Source organism: Rhinatrema bivittatum, chromosome 8 (genome assembly GCF_901001135.1).
Source record: "Rhinatrema bivittatum chromosome 8, aRhiBiv1.1, whole genome shotgun sequence".
NCBI classification, from domain to species: domain Eukaryota; kingdom Metazoa; phylum Chordata; class Amphibia; order Gymnophiona; family Rhinatrematidae; genus Rhinatrema; species Rhinatrema bivittatum.
The window spans coordinates 153,495,192-153,514,223 of NC_042622.1; the positions used below are offsets into that span (position 1 = coordinate 153,495,192).

A 19,032-nucleotide genomic window follows, 5' to 3' on the forward strand; every position below is an offset into this window, starting at 1 on the left:
CCGCATCTCAAAAAAAATACCTTCTCTGTACCTTCTCTGGAGAAGGTACAGAGAAGGGGATGGAACGGCTCCCCTGTGAGGAAAGGGTTAGGGCTGTTCAGCTTGGAGAAGAGATGACTGAGGTGAGATATGATAGAGGTCTATAAAATCATGAGAGGAACAGAATGGGTAAATATGAATCTGTTATTTACTCTTTCAGATAATAGAAGAACTAGGGGGCACTCCATGAAGTTAGCAAGTAGCACATTTAATACAAATCAGAGAAAATTCTTTTTAATTCAAGGCACAATTAAGCTTTGGAATTTGTTGCCAGAGGATATAGTTTATGCAGTTAGTATAGAAGGGTTTTAAAAAAAGGTTTGGATAAGTTCCTGGAGGAAAAGACCATAAACTGCTATTAATCAAGTTAACTTAGGGGATAGCCACTGCTATTACTGGCATTAGTAGCATGGAATCTGTTTAATGTTTGGGTGCTTGCCAAGAACTTGTAACCTGAATTGGCCTGGATTGGAAAAAGGATGCTGGACTTGATGGATCCTCTGTCTGACCCAGCATGGCAACTTCTTATGTTCTTATCCTATCTGGACTCAATTTGAAAGTCTGTCTGTAGAATAAGTCAAATTGCCTGTTAAACCTGTGTAGCTCTGAAGTCATAAGAGTTTCAATTGATGACATTTGCAAACTACTTACATAGTTAGTAAACATCTCGCTTGAAGCCGGTGACTTATCGCCTACACTAAAACAGGCCTCAGTTCTCCTATTATTAAAAAAGCTGATGTAACCAACCTCCCCAATTATTGGCCAAAGTCATCAAGTTTGCCATGTTGTAACAACTCGAGGAATTCCTTGACCTTCATGAAATATTAAACCAATTGCAGTTCAGTTTAGGCAGAAACATAGTACTGAACTCTTAATTAGGTCCAGTCTTGACATCATCTATCGGGATTTCAATAGCGGCACTAATTTCATCCTGGTCTTTTTAGACTTGTCACCTGCTTTCGATACCCTTGATCATAAGATTCTCTGCTTCCACCTGGCCTAGATTGGGTTTGATGGCACTGTTCTAAGCCTGGTTTTGTTCATACCTCTCAGAAAGGACACAGCAAGTTCTGAACACAAGAGTGACCCAGGGGTTGTCCCTATCTATCACGCTATTCAACATTTATTTGAGGCCATTGTGTAAACTGCTTTCAGACCCATGTCTTCATGATCATATCTATGTGGATGACATACAGTTCTTTTTCCCCATAGCTGCTGTTCGGTTTACTTTTCATCTACTTAACTGTGATAAAAGCTGGTTGACAATCACCAGACTGTTGTTGAACTTATCAAAAACCAAGATTGTTTATCTTTCCAGATTCTCCACAATGCCTTTTCCATTGAGTTTGTTTTTCAAAGTTGCAAAATGCCTATTGGTAGGCAGGCAAGAAATCTGGGGGGTTATAACTGACTTGGACCTCTCTTTTAAAGCCCATGTTAGAATGATGGTGCAAAAATCCTTCTGGAAGCTATGTATATTGCATAGGCTAAAGTCTTAATTAATCTTTTTTATTTCTGGTCTGTGTTACAGTCATTGGTAATATCTGACATTGATTATTGCAAATCAATATATCTAAATTTGCCACATTTCACCTTAATAGCCCTCCAAATAATTCAAAATTTTGCCACTAAGATCTTAACTGGGACCACAAAATGTGATCTTATTACACCTGTATTAAGCTCTTTGCACTAGTTACATGTTGAGTAAAGGGTAGAATATAAGATACTAATGATGATACATAATACTTCAGTAATGATGCTCTACCTTGTATTAGTTCCCTGTAAGTCCCTTGTATTAGTCCCTCAGAAGTCTAAGATCAAAGGGTCAATGTCTACTTGATGATCCCAATCATCAGACTGTCAGACTTACAGAATCAAGAGACAAATCTTTTTGCGGTCACAGGACAAATATTGTGGATTCAGCTTCCTATCTTGCTGCGGAAAGAAGCCTGTCCTAAAACATTTAAGAAGCAACTAAAGGCTCATTTATTCAGGAAAGCTTATTATACAGTTTAATGGGCCAACATTTCTCTGACATTTGACTTTATTAGACAACTAACTCAGATATTCTTTTTTTACCATTTAATTTTTATTAAAGTTTAAATAATTTACTAGAATGAAATTAAAAACCAATAAATCATGAACACTATATGAAATTTCAAAAAGAAAATATCCAGTGTAAGTCATAATTTAGTCCTCCATTAATAAGAAAAAAAGGGGGGGGGGGGGGGAGGAGAAAAGAAAATGAATATTAAAGAAAAAAGGACCAAGATGCTGCACATTTAAACTGTTATAAAATTAATCAGCTACCTAGCCACCAAATCATGGGTTACAATAAAAGTATATTCGAATTCCCCATATTTTTATCATCAAGAAAAGTCTCTAAATGTAAAGGGTCAGAAAAAATAAACTTATTTTATCATAAACAGCAATGTATGTGGTAGCTCCCAGAGTTACAACAAAAGAAACTGTTTTCTACAAGCTTGTGTAGCACGAGAAGTATCAAGAAATGCTTGAATTTTCTGACCACAAAAACAGAAAATCCTTATTTCTTAGTGTCCAGTGAGATGAATCCAGAATAAGAGGGTTATGCATTCCTACCAGCAGATGGAGATGGAGCAAACTGACATAACAGTATATATGCCCCTGCAGTTACATCAGCCTGCTAATATTCTCCATCTCCAGCAGTGGGTGGATGTGAATCTCCCCACTGGGGATTGCTTTATTTTCAGGAAAAGGACAATTAAGGTAAGAAAATTTGCCCTGTTCTCCAGCGGTGATACCAAATGGTCCCTCCCCCAGTTGAGAATTCCTGAGGTGATTTCCGTGGTCCCCCAGATGTGTGCCTTGGTCCGGTAGATGGTTTCAGCTGGCGTGGACTTGGCTGCTTGAGCAGCTGAAAGGCAGCGGATGCAGAAAGCTGAGTGCGGCAGTGACGGCAAATGCCCTCTCTCCCCCCAGACGGAGATAGTCTCTGTGCTCAGCCAGGTAAGGCTGAGCTCCAGTAAGTTAAAAAAAAAAAACCCCAAAAACGGAGAGTTAGGAGGTTTTTTGTTGTAGGGCTTTCTCCTCCCCCTGTCGCCCTGCTCAGCACACTGGTCAAACATTCGTTCCACTCCGTGGGAGGTCGAGGGACATGGGCAGCCTGGCGGGTTGAGCAGCCTCCTTATCTAGGCCCCCGCTACGAGGCTTTTCGCTGCACACCGTGTAGTAGGCTGCAACGGCTTTTTGCACGCTTTCTGAGCCTGCTCTCTACAGGCTTGTCAGTCCGGAATGTGCATCTCACTGTGTGTCCAGGTTGTGTGCCCAGTTTTTGGCTGCACAGTAGGGCCTTGTAGTCTGAGCGCCCACGTTAGGCAATGCATAGTAATCGCAGACTTGCCTCTGCGTGCAGGTGTTACTGTGTGCTTAAGTTTTTTATGCACTTAATTTTTGGCTGCCTAGGTGTGCACATCTAAGTGTTGGATGCATAATTTTGGGCACCTAGTTGGGTGCCTAAGTGTGCATGCCTAAGTGTTAGGCAAATAATTTAATAATTTTTGGGTGCCTAGTTGAGTGTCTATATAAAAAAAAAACAACAGCTAGACGTGCACCTTTGGCCACCGCTCAGCACATTGTCGGCTGTGCTTAAGAAGCCTAAGCGTCTTTCTCATGCACTGCTTATCATATTTGGGCATCTCAGCCAGGAGTGCCTGCTGATTTGTGCCAGCGCTGTTTGGAGGTTCAGGGTGAATTGTCTTCCTCTGATTTCACTAAGCCTGATTCTTCCCAGCCGGATGTGGGCTTGGGTAACGACATCTTAGGTAGGGCACCTGATTTTGGAACTCCCCTAACTGATTCCTCCGAAGAAGAAGGTAGCTTAGTGAGTACTTCTCAGGTACCTCCCAGTCTGGATGCTTCTATTTTTTCATGGGTAGAATTTTTCCAGGGGTTGCAATCCTTTCTTCAGGCACAGTCCTCAGTCCTGTCCCATGTTCCTAGAGCAGAGGTGTAGGTAGGAACCTTTCCTGGATCTTCTGTTGAGTGCTCGACTACTCCTAGAATGGCAGCGGGTCCTCTGGATGAAGATCCGGATGGCACAGATGATGATGCCAATCCTGCCTCTCTTGAGGATGGGGAAATTCCCCTCAGATTGGAGCCATATAGAACTATATTACGGTTCTTTCATAGAGATCAACTTCCAGCTCTGATTTCCCAGACCTTGACAATGCTTGGAGTTCCTGGGGCAGCTTCAGTATCTGAGCCAGAGAAATTCTATTTTGGTTTCCTTACAAAAAGCTTCTTGTCTTTTCCCCATGCTAGAAACCATTCAAGAATTGACTGATCTTGAGTGGGGTGCCCCAGAAGCTAATTTCAAAGGGGGTTGGATTTTGGAAAGCCTGTACACTCTGGATCCAGTGGTAAGAGAGTGCTTAAGTGTTCCGAAGGTAGATGCACTTGTGTGTGCAGTCTCCAAGCAGACCACTATATCCATGGAAGGAGGAGCAGCCTTGAAGGATGCTCATGATAGAAAGATTGAGACTATCCTTAAGCAGGCATTTGAAGTTATAGCAATGTCCTTGCAGATTGCTTTTTGTTGTTCCTTGGTGGCTCACTCTTGTTTGCTTCTCACTCAGGAGGTTGATGACTCTGGAGTGAATCCCAGAGCAGTTATGGAACCAGCTGCTGCCTTCTTGGCAGATGTGGGCTGCAATTTGGTCCACACTTCAACCAGAGATGTGGCTTCAATAGTAATGACCAGGCATCAGTTATTGTTGAGAAATTGGTTGGCCAATGAGACCTCCAAGGCTAATCTTACCAAATTGCCCTTTAACGACTCGCTCTTGTTTGGCAGCGAGTTGTAGAAACTGGCCAGTAAGTGGGGCGAATCTCTGGTTCCTTGTTTTGCTGGAAGATAAGGGAGTGCTGCACTACTTCTTATCGCGAGAGGTCATGCCAGAGGATCCAAGTGTTTTTGACCCTATAGAGGAGCAGCTTTTCAGAGGACTCGACCCTTTAGTAGGTCTCTGTCCTTTCGTCCCTGACAATGCAGCCGAGGCACAGGCTCGGGTGGTAGGCCCTTCTGAACCTTCCAATGAAGGTTTGCCGACCTACCCCCAGGAAGAGGAGATAGGGGGTCGCCTCTCTCTCTTTTATTAGAGGTGGGTTGAGATCCATCAGATCAGTGGTTCCTGGAGGTGATACAAGAAGGATATGCATTGGAGTTTCGCAGTGTTCCTTGGGATATGTTCATGGAGTCTCCTTACCACTCCTCACAGAAGAAGCAGACAGTGGAGGTTACATTGGCAAGGCTCCTCAGTCTGAGGGCTGTGGTCCCGGTGCCCACGTCTCAAGAAGATACGGGGTGATATTCCATTTATTTAATTGTGCCAAAGAAGGAGGGCTCTTTTTGTCCCATCCTGGATCTCAATGGCATCAACCGTCATCTGCGAGTGAAGCATTTTCGCATGGAGACATTGCGCTCTGTGATAATGGCCATGCAGTCGGGGGAATTTCTGACCTCTCTGTATCTGTGTGAGGCATATCTCCACATTCCCATCTGACTAGAACATCAAAGCTTCCTGATATTCGCAGTTATGGGATGCCACTTTCAGTTTCAGGCACTGCCCTTTGGTCAGGCCACCATTCCCAGGACCTTCTCAAAGGTAATGGTGGTAGTTGCGGCAGAGTTGTGAGAGGATGGGATCCTAGTGCACCTGTATTTGGACAACTGGCTAATTCACACCAAGCCACTGGAAGAGAGCCACCTGGTGACTCACAAAGTGATTTCTCTATTGCAGGAGCTTGTCTGGGTAGTGAACTTTGCCAAGAGCAGTCTTCAGCCTACTCAGTTGCTGGAATACCTGTGAGTTTGACACAAAGCTGGACAAGGTGTTCCTGCTGGGAAGCTCAAATTCAGAAGTTGCTAGCTCAACTCTCTGTTGTTAAACACTCTGCACCCGACCATGTGTTCTTACCTGCAGGTCCTTGGTCTGATGGCGGCAACCCTGGAAGTGGTGCCATGGGCGAGGGTGAATATGCGTCCTCCTGCAGCGCTCCCTGCTCTCTTGGTGTTGTCCGCAGCCTCAGGATTATTTGATTCGGCTCCACATGCCAATGGAGGTTTCCTCCCAACTGCAGTGGTTGCTGCAGGTGGATCATTTAAGGTGGGGGGTTTCGCTATTCACACTGGACTGGATGGTGCTGACAACTAGTCTATCTTTAATATAATTAATATCAGAAGTTTGTAAACATGTAACTTGTTCACCTATAATTAATTCTGAGTTCTCGAGTCCAAATAATCACAACTCATGCTCTTCCAGCTTGGACCTAGAGTCTTCAGTAAATTTATACAGTTGAAAAAATAGACTGGATTAAAGTCTTCTCCATTCTTTTAATCAGTTTGTAATCCACGAAAGGACATCGCCTCCTACCCCATGACTTTTTAGTTTTCTTAGAAGCCTCTCATGAGGGTCTTTGTCAAACGCCTTCTGAAAATCCAAATACACTACATCTACCGGTTCACCTTTATCCACATGTTTATTAACCCTTTCAAAAAAATGAAGCAGATTTGTTAGGCAAGACTTCCCTTGGGTAAATCCATGTTGACTGTTTCCATTAAATCATGTCTTTCTATATGCTCTACGAGTTTGATCTTTAGAATTGTTTCCACTATTTTTCCCAGCACTGAAGTCAGACTCACTGGTCTATAGTTACCCGGATCTCCCCTGGAGCCTTTTTTAAATATTGGGGTTACATTGGCCACCCTCCAGTCTTCAGGTACAATGGATGATTTTAATAATAGGTTACAAATTTTAACTAATAGATCAGAAATTTCATTTTTTAGTTCCTTCAGTACCCTAGGATGCATACCATCCGGTCCAGGTGATTTGCTACTTTTTAGTTTATCAATCTGGCCTACTACATCTTCCAGGTTCACAGTGATTTCATTCAGTTCATCTGACTCATCACCCCTGAAAACCATCGCTGGAATTGGTATCTCCCCAACATCCTCATTAGTAAATACGGAAGCAAAGAATTCATTTAGTCTTTCTGCAATGGCCTTATCTTCCCTAAGAGCCCCTTTAACCCCTCTGTCATCTAATGGTCCAACCGACTCCCTCACAGGTTTCTTGTTTCGGATATATTTTTAAAACTTTTTATTATGAGTTTTTGCCTCTATGGCCAACATCATTTCAAATTCTCTCTTCGCATGTCTTATCAATGTTTTACACTTAACTTGACAATGCTTATGTTTTATCCTATTTTCTTCAGATGGATCCTTCTTCCAATTTTTGAAGGATTTTTTTTTGGCTAAAATAGCCTCTTTCACCTCACCTTTTAACCACGACGGTAATTGTTTTGCCTTCCTTCCACCTTTCTTAATGTGTGGAATACATATGGACTGCGCCTCTAGGATTTTATTTTTAAACAATGTCCATGCCTATTGAACACTTTTAACCTTTGCAGCTACACCTTTCAGTTTTTTTCTATTTTCCTCATTTTATCAAATTTTCCCTTTTGAAACTTTAGTATTAGAGCTGCAGATTTACTTATTGTCCCCCTTCCAGTTATTAGTTTAAATTTGATCATGTTATGATCACTGTTGCCAAGTGGCCCCACCACTGTTACCTCTCTCACCAAATCCTGCGTTCCACTAAGAATTAAATCTAAAATAGCTCCCTCTCTTGTTGGTTCCTGAACCAATTGCTCCATGAAGCAGTCATTTATTACATCCAGGAACTTTATGTCTCTAGCAAGTCCCGATATTACATTTACCCAGTCAATATTGGGGTAATTGAAATCTAATATCAAGAAGAGTCAATATGGCAACCCAAATGATAAACTTAGCAAAAAAAGGGAGCCAAAATTTTACATATAACAAAATCCTAAATGACTGTGTCAGCAAGCCTGTTGTTGTGGTTTTTGCAAAGAAACCCAACCGGTCTTCTCAATTATTCACCATCATTGTCAAAATTTTTTTACAAAAATCTTTTTTTCTTTTTTCTTTAAAATATAATCAACTCTCGTCTAGGCTGTGTTTACTATTCTGTCAAAGAGACTGTTGGTCATATATCGTTCCTGTACGAGAGTTGATGGCATTTTAAAGAAAAAAGAAAAAAAGATTTTTGGAATTAATAAAAATTTTTGACAATGATGGTGAATGATTGATTGAGAAGACCGGTTGGGTTTCTTTGCAAAAACCACAACGGTAATTGAAATCTCCCATTATTATTGCACTGCCAAATTGGTTAGCTTCCTTGATTTCTCTTAGCATTTCATCATCTGTCTGACCATTTTGCCAGGTGGACGGTAGCTAATTCCTATCACTATACTCTTACCCAACACACATGGGATTTCTACCTATATAGATTCTACTGAGCATTTAGTCCCTTGTATGATCTTTATCCTGTTGGACTCTATACCCTCCCGGACAAAGTGCCTCACCCCCAAAAAGTTGGTCCTCCCTATCATTGCGATATAATTTGTACCCTGATATAGCACTGTCCCATTTGTCATTCCCTTCCACCAAGTCTCTGTGATGTCAATTATGTCAATCTCATCATTTGCTGCTATACACTCTAACTCTCCCATCTTACTTCTTAGACTTCTGGCATTGGCATACAGACTTTTCAAAGTGTGTTTTTTGTTTGTATTAACAACCTACTTTTCAGTTGTTAGGGATAATGCTTGGGAAAAGCAGCGACGTTCCCTCCCTCTATGTTCTTATCAATTTCAGGCACAGCTGTGTGGCCTTCAGTCTCTTAAACTCTTTTATGAGTTAATTGTTTACTTTCTCACCATAAAACTACTGGCATAACTACAATAAACAGACTCTTGCCTATTCATAAGCATTTCACAGTGCAAAACAGGAAATATGAGTTCACTCAAAATGAGATTAAGCATGGTAGGAGGCAAATCTTCAAATGGCCTGCTGTCCCCCATATTTTTGCCACCCTAGGCACAGGCCTAGTGTGCCTTTTGGGTTGATACTGGGTTTGCAGGGATGTTCAGCTGGAAGTGTGGGTTGGGGTTGGGGTAGGGCCGGCGGAACCACTAGGCCTGGGCCTAGGGCGCCAACCATTAGGGGGTGCGAGCCATGTAGGGCTGCGAGCAGTGGCGCCAAAGAGGAGTGGAGATTTGGCAATCGCCACTCCTCTTTGCTGCTGCAGCGCCGCCACTCGTAGCCCCACATGGTTCACACCCCCTAATGGGGGTGGCGGCAAAACGAGGGGGGTGGGCTCAAGGCAGAAGGTGCCTAGGCCGCCTAATCCCCTTGCACCGGCCCTGGGTGGGGGAGTGTGTTGGGTGAATAGGCAGGTGACATGGGGGATGTCTGTGAGTTATATGGGTTGTAATGAAGGAGTGTTGAGCTGGGGGCGTGCATGAACATTTGGGATGGTTTGGTTTGAAGTTATGGGAGGGGAGTGTGTTGGTATGGAGAGTTTATGGATGGGGTTTATATGTGTGGTTGAGGAAGTTGTGCGGGGATACTGGGATATGTGTGCGAGTATACGTTGGCAGTGTTTATGAGGGGGTAGATGTGTTGTGGAGAGGGTGGTAGTGCATCTGGTGTGTGGGTGTGAATGTCTATTGGTGGGTGCCTTCCCATTCCCTCTTTTTCCCTATCTCTGTTCTTGAGCTCTGCTTTGGACTATCCATTTTCTCAACCTGCCCACAGCCTTGTCTCTACACCTTATGCCATGCTTTTCCCCGCTACCTCCTCTCTCTCTCACTCATTCTCCTCCCTTTACTTACCCTGTCTTCCACTGTGTTGTTAGGTGTTTGAGGAAGAGGTATGGTATATAAAATGTGCCTTAGAGGTTTGTGTTTATTGAGATGTGGGGAGTGTAGTGTGTTGTGACTGGATACATGGTCTTGTGGGTGTTGCGAGTTGCTGTGCATGTTTGTGTGTGAGTGGGGATGTGTTTGGGGCTGTTTGAGTGCAATCGCATTATGTTTCAGGCATTGTGCATATTATGGGGATATGGAGGGATGTGTATGAGGATATAATTTCTTTGTGTGTGGTATTGCGGATGGCTGTAGTGTGTCACTGTAGCTGCTGGGTGTGAATGAGTGGAGTGCCTGTGTGGGAAGAGCTTGGGAGTGTCACTGGACTGAGAGGCAATGATTGAGTGGTGTGTGATGGTGGAAGATGTGGGTTGGAATGAGTGGGTGTGGGGGGGGGTTGAGTGTTCTGACAGGTATTATGGTGGGAGTGTATGTTAGTGGAGTATGATGGTGGGGTGGGTGGGGGTGAGTATGGCGAGAGACTTTTCAATAGTGTGCACCCTGTATGTGGCTGTTGTTAGGGGTGCGTGTAAGGTGGGGTGCAAGTGGCATTGTGTGCGAGGGAAAGTTTTTGTAGTATGAGGGAAGTAGGATTTGGTGGTTTCTGGTGGTGTCTGTGATTGTTTAGAGGTGAAGGTATATGGCGCATTGTGTGTGGTGATGCTGTCGATAGTGTGAGGGGGTGATTGGGCTTATGGTGGGAGAGTAGTGCTACAGGGTTTGCAGTGGTGTATGGGGTACGTTGTGGGTGGTGGTCTCAGCGGTGCAAGGGGGATGAGTGGGTAAAATGTGGTGGTGATGTTAGCGGTGTGCAGTGGGTGTTCAGAATTGCTTGGCAGTGGAGTGTGTGGTGTGAGTGGCTGTGGAGGGTTGCTTTCAGGTGGGAGTGTGTGGGCAGGTGTCAGAGGAAAGGTTTCTGTACTATGTGCTGGCATGAGGGGTGAATGGTGTAGTGGTGTCAGAGGGGTATTTGTGGGTTGTCTGTGCTAGGGGTGTGGGGTGACTGTAGGAGTGTGGGCACTCCTTGCTTTCTCCACTTTGTCATCCTCTCTAATGTTTGCCTACTTCCTCCCTCTTGCGCACTCTCCCCCTTCCTCCTCCCTTGTCAGGTAAGCATCTGTTTGCTTGTGGCTCCAGTTTCACAGGTTGTTTGCCAGCTCCATCTCTGTCTGCTGTCCCCATGGATACCATCACTGACTCAGAGGCTGTTGTAAAGCCCCAAGCAGGATTTTGACTGTTTTGTTTTCCCGCCTTCGTCTGCCTGCTCCCTCACTGACTCAACGGTGTCTGAAACCGCTGTGGCATGCAATCCCCCCCCCCCCTGGCGAAGTCCATTCGTTTCTGTAGTCTCTCTCTCCTTCTCAGCCTTCATTTCTCATGCTGGGGCCTGCCCTCCCATACTATTTGCCTGTCTGCCTGCGTAATACAGCATGTGCATGTGCCATCATGCTGAAATGATCACCTGGAACTCCTGTAATTCTTATAATATAGAGAGATATTTGTTTGCATGTATGCATCACATAATAGGTTGAATCTATAAGGTGTATTCAGCAGACTGCACAGTTTTACTCAAGGTGGTGTGCACATTTTGTGTGGGTAAACCTCACTGCTGTTTTAGCAAGGAATTTTATGCACACATAATCCCATGCATTACCTCACAATGCAGAAAGGTGCGCTGGCCTAACCCAGGTTTTCTTAGCACTGGAAACATTACTCCTGGTCAGAGATGGAGTAAGGTTTCCGGCATTGATCCTGTCTACCTAATACCTTAGATGAAACAAGTGAAAATCAAAATTTAACAAAGAGGTGGTATTAACAGTCATGTGGTTCTATCTCTTTCCTTCCTGCTCCTGTCTACCTCCCTCCATGTCCATCTCTCCTGTTCCCACCCCTCAGGGTTGGTTTTTAAATCTTACAGGTTTTATTTTTTGCAGTACGTTTTTTCACCACGCTGTCACTGACAATGGGCTGTGACTCTCCCTTCGAGCTTGCACACATTCAGCTGTAGCCCAAACGCATCTGCAGATGCCCCCCTGAGCTAGGAAAGCATGCGCCGAATTTCAGTGTCTCAGCTTTCTGCATTGGCCTGATAGCTTAGGATAATAAAAGCCCTTCCTGACTCTTTCACAGGTGTTCCCTTTCTCTGCCCACAGGTATCAGGCTCGAGGTGCAGGCGACCAACAAAGAGGATCTGATGGATCGCAGGACAGTGGCTGAGAAGCTGGGTGGCTGCGTGATCAAACTGGAAGGCAAACCATTGTGAAGCTGCAACTGCAGTTATATTTATGGGTGGAATTCCTAATCATTTGTTTAGATTTTTTGGTTGCATACTCCATGCCTTCTGCGCCTTCCTGTGTTTCATCTCTTCTCTACCTCCATCTGCCCATGTCTCTCCAGGATTAAAGTGACCTTAGAACAGAAGAAGTGCCATGCTGGGTCAGACCAGAGGTCAATCGAGCCCAACATCCTGACTCCAATAGTGGCCAGTCCAGATCACTGGGAAGTAACTGGTTGATGCTAAAGGGGAAGATCCATTCTCTGTTGCTCATTCCCAGAAGTAACAATCCCCAAGCCCTCCTAGGTAATAAGTGTTAATGGACCTGTCCTTCAGAAACGTGTTTAAACCTTTTTTAAACCAGCTATATTACTAGCTGTGACCATGTCCTCTGGCAACAAATCCCTCAGCTTAATTTTATATTAACAAAAGCAAAAGAGACTCCTAAATTTGTTTAAATCTGCTACTAGTTAGTTTTATCCAGTACCCTCTAATCCTAGTACTATTTGACAGGTAAAAAACCATTCCCCATTAACTTGTTCTGCATCATTCACTCCTCTGCCAGTATTTCAAAGGGCGGGAGGGATAAAAAAAGAAATCCCTTGTTGGTGATACCCATTTGTGTGTGCTCTGTTCTATGGCCACCTATTTGATGTAAATGTACATAGTTTATGGGTCACCAATCACTTTGCCTCTCCATTACTGCAGAGAAACAATGGACGAGGATGCTCAAAATGTGTGTGCTGGCATGAAGATCTTTGTCCCTTGACTCTCAGATTCAGCATCTGATTTGCACACTCCCTGTGATGTCCCCTGTCACTGCAGATGGAGAAAAGCATCCTGAACTTTGGATGCCACGCTGCTCTGCGGTAACTGTGTGTGTGTGCATGTGGCGGGAAGCGGAAGGGGGCATGGGAAAGAGGATCTACTTTTCCGCAATGACCAGATGGATGACTGTGGGTCATTGGGAACAGGTTAATCGGTCTCCTGGGCTGTCTGCTGTCCCCAAGGAGTATGGGATAAACAGACAGAGAGAGCAATAAATGTCAGACAGCAAGAGATATACAGATGGAGAGATAGAGACAGCTGGAGAGAAAGAAAGATACGAGCAAGCCTATGCATTTCAGATACGGGTGGTAGTTTGGTCCATACTTCCAGTGTAAGGAAGAGATGCCAAGGAGTTATGGGATAGTCTCACCACCTGTGGAATCCAGCCTAGATACGTCTTATTCCTGCTCAGGGGCCGATGCAATAAAAGCGCATAGAAAACAGGCGCTTGCATTGAGCACCCATATTCCTACCATGTGCCCCCGTCCACCTTTCCTGGGCGTCCGATGCGATATGTCAATGAGGTGCTGTGCTAAAAAGGACACGCCAGGGATAAGTTGTATATCTCTAGCGTGTCCTTGGCATCAGGCACCCAGGAGACTTGGCTTTGCGGGTTAGGAAAACGGACACTGGCAGATTGAGCAACCGTTTTCCTAACCCGACTGCCGTCAAGACTTTTTTTTTTTCATGATGCTGCTTTCTGTGGTTCCTCCGACTTAGTATCACGTCAATATTAAGTCAGAGGAACCACATAAAAGCAGTATTTTTTGCTGTTTTGTTGAGTCTTGGGGTGCATCAGGACTTAACACCAGCTCCAGGGCTGGCGTTAATTTTTGCAGGTTAAAACATGTGTTGGGCGCACAGTGGTTTTTTGGATCAGGGATACTAGCTAATAGCCTCATCAACGTGGCATTTACATGTGATGAGCGCTATTAGATATGCACTGGCTGCATCAGGAGTTATTCTAGTGCGTCCAAAACGCACATCCAACCAGGCGTCAAGCTGTGCGCTAGGCTGAGCTCACTATATTGCATCGGCCTGTAAGTAGAGACAACTATTGGTATCTTTTCCTGGAGGACATTATGGTTCTTTAATCATTCTCTTTTCCTTCTATTTCTTGTACTCAGGAATCTACCACAAGGAAAACTTATTTTAAAAAAATTAAAATGGTCTTAATCCTGCCTGCTTTGTCCTTTCTTTCTTATTCCATACTTTAAACAGATGTTTTTATTATTTAATATGTCAGCATTATGCATGCAGTTATCTCTGGGGTAGAAAGGTAAGCTGCTTGGAAGCTTCTAAAGATGAGAGGAAAGAAGGAACAACATTCAGGCCAATGCAAAACTGGGATTACCGTCCAATCGCACGCTTAGGTAATAGCGTTCATCACATGTGAATGCATGTTGATGAGGCTATTATCTGTCCCCCCCCATGCCAAAAAAGAAAATGTGCTCCCCCCCAAGTGCACATTTTTTACTCGCCAAAATTAACGCCTGCCCTGAGCAGGCATTAATTTTGGAGGAGCCCAAAAAGTGTATAGAAAAGCAGAAAATACTGCTTTTCTGTACTTAATCTTGCTATGATATGAAGTCAGAGGAAGTCGGAGGAACTGAAAAAATTAGAATGTCCCGAAAAAATTAAAAAGGGTGCCAGCGGTCAGGTTAGGAAAAGAGACGCTCAATTAACAAGTGTCTATTTTCCTAAGCTGTGGCCGTGCACAGGTTAGTAAAACAGAGGCTCTAAAATTGAGCATCCATTTTCTTAACCGGCTGACAGCCACCTCTCCCGGGCACCTGCTGCCGAGGAGGTATTAGGGGCACGCAATTTCCCCTAGCGCCTTCTTTTTACCATGGCAGCCCATTTGCATGTAGCATTGGGCGCCCCAGAGAGGTGGATTGGCCCGTGTTAAGGGAGCGGGCGCTTCATCATGAGCACCCTTTTAACGCATGCTGATATTGCATTAGCCTGATTCTTATTAACTCATTACACAGGGGTAACTCAAGCACAGGGAAGCAAAATGACTCTCCTTCCAAGTTCACAGTGAATAATCAGCCAATTGATGCACGGGGCGATAGAGTGACTCAGCCCCCAAGGCCATATTGGAGAGTCATTGACAGAACCAGGTATTCGAACTGAGGCACCCCCAGATCATAGTCAGTGGTGTAGTAGCCAATCAAACACACTATTTCACCAGCTTCTCTCTCACATCATGTCAATCACTGAGTCACTGCTGTTATCATTATGGCATAGAGTTAAGTACAGGATCATAACGCGAACCCATTCTCGCATACGCCTTCCTTCCCCCACTGCTCAGCATGCTCCCCTTCCCTGCCAGGGTGTTCTGCACACTTCTGCTGCGGGGGTACATAATGTCCTGGAAAACTGTTGAAACATTTCTTGGTTTTAGCTGAAACTTGAACCCAAGCTCCTTACTCCAACCTCAAAGATCACTGACCTGTATCTTCCCCACCCCTCTGCTTGTCCCATCTAGGCAGGGGTACAGTTGTATTTTAATATTTACAGTCGGCTTCTTTTTGTTCTACCCTAAGTGGGTGAGGCTTCAAATACTGACACCATCAGTGGCCAAATTAATGCAGGCTTGCGGAACGGTTCAACTAGCAGCCCAGAGAGGTGGCTTGCTGTTGCCAGGGTGATTTAAGGAGGGGAAGGGTTGAGGTGGTGATAGGCAAACAGGTAGAGGGAGAGATAGTTGGATGGAATTGGCTGGGAAAGAAAAGGAGGAGGAGTAGGAGAAAGAGGTGATGACAGCATCAAAGGCCTCATAGTTGACCATCGGAATCAGAAGAGAATTAACCAGGGGAGGGCGCAAAGTAGAGCTGGCTCCGGTGGAGAAGGGGAAAAGCAGGCAGATGATGAATAAGAATGGCGTGCTGGCCACAGATGCAAATTAGGTGGATTTAAGCACCCCTCCCCCCCCCCCCAAGTCATTACTGCTGCTACATGGTTATCCTGCATCCAGATCTCTCCATATGGGGGAGGGGCAGCTAGGATTAAGTCAAGGGGGAGGGAGGGTATCCTTTGGCTATAGTGACCACTCTATCTTTGAGGAAGGAGAGGGTTAATTTTGAGCTGGCAGGCAGGGAGGGTTCAAGGCACTCTTCTGCCCAAGAGGAAGGATGAGATAGTGCTCTCCCCTCCCCAGGCATGGTGCCGCTCAAATCACTGAGCAAGTCAAGGGGGGGTTGGTCCCCCTTGGAGTAATGATTTAAAATGCTGGGGAAGGGAGGAGGAGTGGCAGATAGAGCACCAGTGATAATATTTCTAGGAAGCTGGTAACCCTACCACACTCCTAGGAACTCTACCCACCCTTCCTCAGCATTTGCCCCCTGGGGACGTTGGAGATGGGTGAATACTGGGTGTCCGTGTGTATTGCATGCTCTCAGGGCTGGTGCAAGAGTATTATGTGCTCTGGGTGAACTTACATCCTTGAGCCCTAGCCCTCACCACACAAAAATTTAAAATTATGCATTTACACTAACAGATTTTACATGAAAAAGGGCATTCAAAGTGCAGTCTTCTGAGATAAAAATTTCACAACATGCACTAATGTGGTGCCAATGAGAAACTAAGCAAAAAAGACATTTGCAACCCGTATGGTATTAGGCCTTTTGTAAAGTGCATTGGGTTTGGTTTTGGCACTTGAATAAACTGAACAACACTTACAGTATGGTAAACCTCCATACAAAAACAGCACTAAGTGCCAGCACTCAAACAGTAATAACCCTACCTATGAAAAGGCAACATTGCAAATATTACACCAAGCCTTAAAACACCAATACACCTTCTATTAAAAACACAGAGCAAGCCAGGCTGCTATAGACCCACACAAATAAATTACACGGTTGCAGAATACCTCATCTTGGTCACACACCTTGATCTAATAAAGATAAATTCCCCACTCTCTATACCTGAAATCTTTTGATTTTCAGTTACCTTGAGATAGTCCTGGATTATTGGGGGAGTTATCTGCACACAAACTTTGTCCATTCTCATTTACACACACTAACAAACATGTTCATTCTCTCACTCACACCTCACTCACTCTCACATGCTTGCTCACACATATCTCTATCTTGCTCATTCACTCACACACTCATGCTCACTCACACACTCATGCTCACTCTTCTAGCCTTCTGGAATTCACAAGCAGCTCATGCAGCTAATGGGAATTCTCCACAGGCCAACACTGCTCCTTCCAGCCCCAGCAATTGTACCTCCTTCTTCCCACCCGTGCAGATCCATATGATACAACTTTCTTTTCCAGGCCCGTACTGGAAGGAAGAACAATGGGGGTTTACGAGCGTGGCCGGGCCTTTGAAAATTGGCCCGGCACGCGTAGGTGATTTAAAATCCGCCTCTAAGTCTACTTTATTAATAACAGTTTATGGACCTCCTCCAGGAACTTGTCCAAACCTTTTTTAAATCTAGCTATGCTAACTGACTTAACTACATCCTGTGACGATGAAGTCCAGAGCTTAACTAGGTGCTGAAAGAGAATTTTCTCAGATTTGTTTTAAATGTGCTACTTACTAACTTAATGGCATGTCCTCTAGTCTTTGTATTTTTTGAAAGAGTAAATAATTGATTTACCTGTTCTATTCCACTCATGATTTTGTAGACCTCACTTGTTTCACTTTCTAGATCATTTCTAAATATATTCAAAGCACTGGTCCAAGTATAGATCCCTGAGGTACAACAAATATGAATGTCCCGGCAAAATTATAATAATCCCAAAGGGTATTGATGACTGTTTAAATGCTTGTAAACAACCTACATAGAAACATAGAAACATAGAAATGACGGCAGAAGAAGACCAAACGGCCCATCCAGTCTGCCCAGCAAGCTTCACACATTTTTTTCTCTCATACTTATCTGTTTCTCTTAGCTCTTGGTTCTATTTCCCTTCCTCCCCCACCATTGAAATATCTAGCTTGATTATTTTATTTATTTATTTATTTATTTATTTAAGGGTTTTTTATATACCGAGGCACGTTTGCAAAACATCACCTCGGTTAGTTAGGGGTAGTAGGGGTAGTAACCGCCGCAATAAGCAAGCCACACCCATGCTTATTTGTTTTACCCAGACTATGTTATACAGTCCTTATTGGTTGTTTTTTTTCTCCCCTGCTGTTGAAGCAGGGAGCTATGCTGGAAATGCGTGATGTATCAGTCTTCTCCCATGCCGTTGAAGCAGAGAGCCATGCTGGATATGCATCGAAAGTGAAGTATCAGACACATTTGGTTTGGGGTAGTAACCGCCGTAACAAGCCAGCTACTCCCCGCTTTGTGAGTGCGAACCCTTTTTTCTTCTCCCCTGCCGTTGAAGCAGAGAACTATGCTGTATATGCATTGAAGGTGAAGCATCAGGCTTATTTGGTTTGGGGTAGTAACCGCCGTAACAAGCCAGCTACTCCCCTCTTTGTGAGTGTAAAACCATTTTTCCACATTTCCTCTTGCTGTTGAAGCTTAGAGCGATGTTGGAGTCACAGTAAGCATGTGTATGTTTATTGAATAAGGGTATTGTCTCCAGGCAGTAGCCGTCATTCTGGCGAGTCACCCACTCTTCATTGGCGGCCTCTTGACTTTATGGATCCACAGTGTTTATCCCACGCCCCTTTGAAGTCCTTCACAGTTCTGGTCTTCAGCACATCCTCCGGAAGGGCATTCCAGGCGTCCACCACCCTCTCCGTGAAGAAATACTTCCTGACATTGGTTCTGAATCTTCCTCCCTGGAGCTTCAAATCGTGACCCCTGGTTCTGCTGATTTTTTTCCTACGGAACAGGTTTGTCGTTGTCTTTGGATCATTAAAACCTTTCAAGTATCTGAAAGTCTGTATCATATCACCTCTGCTCCTCCTTTCCTCCAGGGTGTACATATTTAGATTCTTCAATCTCTCCTCGTACGTCATGCGATGAAGATCCTCCACCTTCCTGGTCGCCCTTCTCTGTACCGCTTCCATCTTGTCTTTGTCTTTTTGTAGATACGGTCTCCAGAACTGAACACAGTACTCCAGGTGAGGCCTCACCAAGGACCTGTACAAGGGAATAATCACTTCCCTTTTCTTACTCGATATTCCTCTCTCTATGCAGCCCAGCAT

At 44.4% G+C, this 19,032-nt stretch overlaps 1 protein-coding gene across 1 annotated transcript in view; it reads left to right on the top strand.

Moving 5' to 3' along the window:
- The window catches only part of LOC115097241 (cofilin-2-like), a 29,028-nt gene extending 14,934 nt beyond the window's left edge, over positions 1–14,094 (top strand). Inside the window, exon 4 of the mRNA XM_029612879.1 lies at positions 11,964–14,094. Within this exon, the coding sequence (XP_029468739.1) occupies positions 11,964–12,073 (110 nt within the window). The 3' untranslated portion in view covers positions 12,074–14,094. The remainder of the gene's footprint in view (positions 1–11,963) is intronic.
- The last annotated feature ends 4,938 nt before the right edge of the window (positions 14,095–19,032 follow it).